Genomic DNA, 6,225 nt, shown 5'->3' with positions numbered 1-6,225 from the left:
TTGCATGTTCATTACTCTTTATATAGTAAAAGAGAATTGAGCTTTAATTTAATCAAAAGAATTTTTATTTTTTGGTGGTCCTTGCATCACATTCATTGAATGATGTTTGGGTACATAAAGATCAGTACATCAATTAGGGCATGTTTGTTTTGGATGGAAGTGGCCGTGAAAGTGAAAAGGGAGAAAATCGTTTTCGCCATAAAAAAAATAAGGGTGTTCAAGGGTGTAGGATACGTATTTGACTTGGATCTAACAAAAGGTTTCAGTCCGTACATATATATATCTGAGAACTAAGATCATAAATTAAATTAAATTTTTTTCTTGCCTGATTGTAAGATATAATAATGTTGGTTGTGTATTGCTAGGTTAAGGACAAATAATCAAATCAGTAGAATATTAACTAATTATATTCACAATTGATACACTCATATAATAAGATACTAATTTATTGATGTGATTGTATTGTAGTTGTTGAAACTGCCCCGGCCGTACCTGACGCGCTCGCTCCTCTCTTCAGCTTGTCTCTCTATTCCCCCGACCCTCCTCCTCCCCCTGACGTGTTCTCTGCCTCTCTTGTTGCCCCATCGAAGTCTGGTTCTCCTCACATCCCTCTCCCCCCCTCCGCCTCCTTTTCCTTCCTACCCCCCCCTCCTCTGGCTCTGGCGGAACAGCGAACTGGATTGCACCTACCCGGAATTCAAACATGTCCTCTACACCAGATCATTGATGCTAATCATTAATTTCAAAATTTGAGTCGTTACAAAAATATACTACTTTTAAAAAAGAATTTATTTTTTTTATACAATTTTATGTGGAATTTGATCTCCAAATCACTTTCCTTTGAGTATCATGAGAATTAATAAAAAATAGTTAGGTCAAAACCTGCAATATATATATATTATATATATATATATATATTATTATAATATATTATATATATATTATATATATAGTATATATATATATATATATATATAGGCTAGAGCATACATACATCTTCATGAGCTATTAGAGAAAAACCCTTCATCTACCCAATTATAATTGCTGCTAAATTGTTTTATGACAATTATGACAATTGCCGCTATTGGTAGGGTCGGTAAAAGGTATTGTGGTATTTGTTCTGACGGTTGGTAAAAATCTAAATAAATGCCGCTAAATACTACCCAACAACAACTATTATACATGCCGCTATAATTAATTATAATTGTCACAAAATATATACTAAATAATTGTTCAACAACTATTATAAATGCCGCTATAATTAAATATAATTGCCATAAAATATATACTAAATGATTGTTAAATAAGAATTATAGCGGCAATTGTATTTAATACTAAAATGCTTCATTCACAAAAAAGTACTCCAATGAATTGAAATATTTAAAAATAGTCATAACCAAAGAGCATTAATAATTTATAATAAACAGTCTTAACTCTCCAATTAGAATCCCAATATTCAAATTAAATTTCGGATATAAGTTCCGACACAAAGAACTTGTTTGATTTTAGCCAAACAATAACAAATTCTAAATGATACTAAATACCTAAAAATCTTAAATTCTAAGTCCTTAAGCCCCATTGTGCCACTTTGAAAATCCACTCAAGTCGATGATAAGGTCCGGAAGATCCTGCTTGAAAATAACATGTATAATTAATAGTAAAAATAAACAATTTAGTAATAAAATAAATATGAATTACAAAGATAATCATTTATAAAGTTGAAAAAAAAATGATAACACGGAATATTTTTACTATTTACTGCAAAGACGTGCGTACAACAAATTCCGAATAGGGAAAAAAAAAAACACTAATTAACAATTAATGCTTTATTCATGGTGGAAAAAGATCTTAAGAAGTTGGGTTTACATTGGATTAGGATTCCTCAATTCAGACAATCAAATCATGATAATCATGTTGAAAATAGAGAGGACCCTACATTAATTATTTAATAACATACGTACAGTTCCAAAATCCATATTGAAACCCATTTGGAGGGTATCTAAATACATTGTTTTGCAAATTATAAGTTAAAACAAAAGTATCACCCTCAACTATAAGTCCTTCTGAAAGAGCCCCCTCACCTTTAGTTTTGTCCTCTTTTTTTTCTGGCTGTATGGCACTAGGGGTGGCAATCTAGTTTGTTGTTTGCAAGCCAGCTCGCGTTCGGCACGAAATGAGCTCGAAATCGAATTGATCATTTAGTAAATGAGTCGGATATGAACTTAATTTTTCAACTCGTTTAATAACGAGTCAAACACGAGTTGTACGTGGTTAACTTGCTTATGTTCGGTTCGATAACAGCTTGAATATATTTATTTTATATTTATATAATTTATTTAAATATAATATAAATAAATAATTATTTATATAATTTAGATTTTTACTATTTGATTCTAGGCTAACCTAAATATAAAACTCAACTCAATGATAAAAATGTCTATTTAATTATGTGTAAAGTTTTAACTATTATATCAAAATCTAATCGATAAGATCTCGTAAATTTATTTTCTATATATATTCTTTAATTTTAATCTTTTAACTCTTTATGCAACGAGCCGAATATGAGCCGGCCCTAACTCGCTCGTGTTCGGCTCGTTTACACCCCTAGCTGACACCTCTTTAACTTCATTTTTATTTTTTAATTTGAGTTTTCACAGTTAATTAAGTTAAACGTTTTTTGAATTCTCCTCAATAAGCTATTAGCAGTTAGTTAATCCAATTTGATAAAAAAAATTATCAATCAATTTATTTGGCTAAGATACCTCAACTCTAAAAAAATTGAAAAGAAAAGAGGAGGAAATCTCAATAAAAAATATATACTATTTCAAAATTTCTTATGGTTGAGGGCCTTCGTACATGTTTACCTTTATTTTATATATGTATATATGGGAGATCATAAACGAAATTATAGTATTGGAGCTCCGGTATTATAGATAGTATAGGAGACTAACTCTCTCTCTCACTATATATATATATATGTTAACCCCCATATATAATGGCCTAATGAAATTCACCACTAGATCTCTTAAGTTGATTGCAGGGTTTGTGGAAAGTCGTTTTCTTTCGTTCCATGGATGTAATCTAATGATATGGTTAGGTTAGCTCGGTGTGCTCTAACTAAAGTAAGTTCGGAGTTGATAAAGGTAACAAGGAAAATTTCCGGGAAAGATCGAGGAGTGAATCCCTGGCCCAAACCAGGCCGACGATCGATCACGAGCTAGCTCGCCAACGGCGGTCAAGAATTGCGCGTCTCCAATGCCGTCGGCAAGTGAGTGCATGGTGCCATGCCTTTACCTAAGCATAGCGAAATTAACTAATATGTAAGCTCACTAATTAACAAAATATTGCAAAAGATTAGGCATAAATAAACCTCTTCATGAGCCGGGCCGGGCCGGGCTTGAGCCAGGCTTTTGAGAACTAAATCCAAATCCAAGCCCGTTAATGAAATAAATAGTTGGGTACGTACGTGTGTTACACATGCATATTGGGTATGCTTTATGATGTTGAATTTAAGCATATAGTTTTGAAATTCCTCTATTAATTGTAAAGCAAAGAAATAAACACAAGTAATTACCATAACAAATTTCATTTTTTTTTTTAATTTTTGTGTGCTACAAATAAAATATATATTAGATACATAAATGTGCATGCCATGCATATATGCGTGCACGTACTCCTTTTACAGAGTTATATAGAGAATCCCTAAAAATTACAAGGCATTTATTAATTTCTGATCGTAAGTCGATCGAACTAATTCGTCGATACAAAACATTCGTATTATTGGTGATGAAAAATCTCTTTCCTCTGAAATTATTTTAACAGCTCCATTTCTTTGCGTAGTGCCCCTAAGTGCTCCTTCTTAACAATGCGCCCATTTATGTAAACCCTATTTTCGCGAGTATGCGGTGAACCTAGCACGCAGAAGGAGACGAATTTATATTCATTACGTACGGTCACCGAAAGCGGCTTTCCCGATCCATAATCAACGTGCTCGAACCCTAAATTTTTCAAATAAGTTATGCCCAGTGTGTTGTAGCTGAGTTCAACATGCTCCATTGGACTGTCTTTCAGTAAGCCCCTCTTCCATTTAGTTAGTTCGGTCGAAATTGTACCCTTGGCAGATCTAATGATTTTAATAATCTCAACCATGGGTGACTCTGCAATCTCCTGACTAGTCGATAAAACGGTTTGAAAGAAAATGCTATTTCCGTAGTAGCCAGGTTGAGCTTGTAGCATTTCGCGAACATTCACCGCGAAATACACCCGCACTGGTTCGGTAGGTTCTAAGCCTATTGCCCGTGTTCGACACTGCCAAATTGTGGCCAAGGCCACGTCAAATGCGGTGCACGATTGCCCAGTTTGTCGAAAGAAGTTTTCCTTAGTTCGATTGATGTAATCTAAGGGAATGTTCAGCTCGGAGTACTCTAACTGGAGTAAGTTCGGAGTCGATAAAGGTAATGAGGACATTTTCGGGGGAACATCGAGGAGAGAATCCCTGGCCCAAACCGGGTCGACGGTTGGGTGTGGGAGGCCGCGGGCGAGCTCGCCTACGGCATTCAAGAATTGCGCGGCTCCGGTGCCATCGGCGAGTAAGTGGTGCCATGCAAAGCCGAGGGCGAATCCGCCGCAGGTGAATTTGGTTATCTATGCAAATACACCAAAAGATTAGTCATAAATATATATAGGTAGCACGCTACCCGTTTCGTTTATTTCATTTAGAAATAAATTTAGCTAAAAATGTGAATCAACTAGTAAACACACGATTGAAGACTCAATCTAATTTATTTATGACTTATTTCATTTGTACTCTAACTAGAACTAACAACTACACTTATCACGCCACTATTTACAACTCTTTTCACGCAGTTAAGGAATTAATGAACCCATGTATTCATACGAAACCTGCATAACGACGGGAGGATCGGTTACTCTCCAACCGCGATGATCTACTACCAGCTCTTCCAACGGGATCACAGAAGGGTGCTTCAAGAAATTCACATCCTCCAAGCTACAATCCGCCGATGCCTCGACAAAGCCTACTCCTTCTCCAGTGCTTTCAATGTAGAGGTCCCCGTCCCCTACATCCACGAGTCGACCTGCAAGCGGGTAATACAGAACTAGAGCTTCCGATATTGCCTGTCTTATCGTATTAACAATCTCAACGCTGCCGCCGCCGTCCGTGTGTGCGAAAACATGTACAGATGAAACAAGTAAGGATCTCAAAATTTGGATCTTGTCAATTGGAGAGAAGAGGAGTTTCCCCCTAGGGGTTGGTTTGGATGGGGCAACTAAGAAAGGTTTAGACTTGGTTACCACAGAACCCATGTTTTTGCTAGTATTGCATTGCTTGAGTTACTTGTTCATTACTCTTTATATAGTAATTTAATCAAAAGAATTTTTATTTTTTGGTTTCATCACATTCATTGAATGGTGGTTGGGCGAAAGTGAAGAGGGAGAAAGTCATTTTCGTCATAAAAAAAATAAGGGTGTTAAAGGGTGTAGGATACGTATTTGAGTTGGATCTAACAAAAGGTTTAAGTCCGTACATATATATCTGAAAACTAAGATTATAAATTAAATTAAAATTTTTTCTTGCCTGATTGCAAGATATAATAATGTTGGTTGTGTATTGCTAGGTTAAGGACAAATAATTTTTTTCATTATTCAGAATCTAGGCCAAACAGACACCGACAAGTAACAACTATTAAGTTATATATTTTTGCAATTCAGATCGGGTTGGTGAGTTAGTGGGTTGAAACCGTCGTTGCCGCAGCCTTGACGTCGCCCTCATCCTCGGCCACTGTCTCTCAGTCCTCCGATCCCTCGACGCCGCCCTCTCCCACCTGCCACCAAATCCCTTTCCCCCAGCGAGCATGGCAATGCCCTCTTCAAGTGCGCCGGGGTGGAGAAAACTGTGAGTTTAAGTCCTAGTTCGTATTTCGATCTTGAAACACATTCATTTTGATGCTTTGGAGCCCCCAAAATCCCTAAAGCGCTTTAGAGCTCCACTGCTTTACAAAATGGCAGTGGGAATTTGGGGATTTTGGAGACTTCGGACTCTAAAGAATCAAAGTGGTTGCGCTCAGAGGGTGCATTCGAAATGAGGCCTAAGTGTTATTTCTTTTTTAATTTAGTTTCTTTTCTAATTTACCACATCAAGTAGCTTGTGAATAATGATTTGATCTGATAATGTAGGGAACTTTCAATGAGGATGTGTGAGTTGAC

General features: G+C 36.1%; 1 protein-coding gene across 1 annotated transcript; it reads right to left on the bottom strand.

The window, feature by feature from the left end:
- On the bottom strand, positions 3,558 to 5,487 carry LOC109719322 (acyl transferase 4-like). The gene is made up of 2 exons (XM_020245910.1): positions 4,903 to 5,487; positions 3,558 to 4,644 (listed from the first exon to the last, which is right to left on the bottom strand). The coding sequence occupies exons 1-2, from the start codon at positions 5,323 to 5,325 to the stop codon at positions 3,811 to 3,813; spliced, it is 1,257 nt and encodes a 418-aa protein (XP_020101499.1). The 5' UTR covers positions 5,326 to 5,487; the 3' UTR covers positions 3,558 to 3,810.

The sequence above is a fragment of the Ananas comosus genome, linkage group 13 (assembly GCF_001540865.1).
Source record: "Ananas comosus cultivar F153 linkage group 13, ASM154086v1, whole genome shotgun sequence".
Classification (NCBI taxonomy): domain Eukaryota; kingdom Viridiplantae; phylum Streptophyta; class Magnoliopsida; order Poales; family Bromeliaceae; genus Ananas; species Ananas comosus.
Note: the sequence above shows the minus strand (reverse complement) of the source record. Positions and strands in the feature narration are given on the sequence as shown.

What these genes read in the sequence shown, in the direction of transcription:
- LOC109719322 (XM_020245910.1), bottom strand. Translation starts at nt 5,325, where the DNA reads ATGGGTTCTGTGGTAACCAAGTCTAAACCTTTCTTAGTTGCCCCATCC. An exon ending in ATCCTCCCGTCGTTATGCAG is followed by an intron (nt 4,645 to 4,902) that starts GTTTCGTATGAA and finishes GTATTTGCATAG; the next exon opens with ATAACCAAATTCACCTGCGG.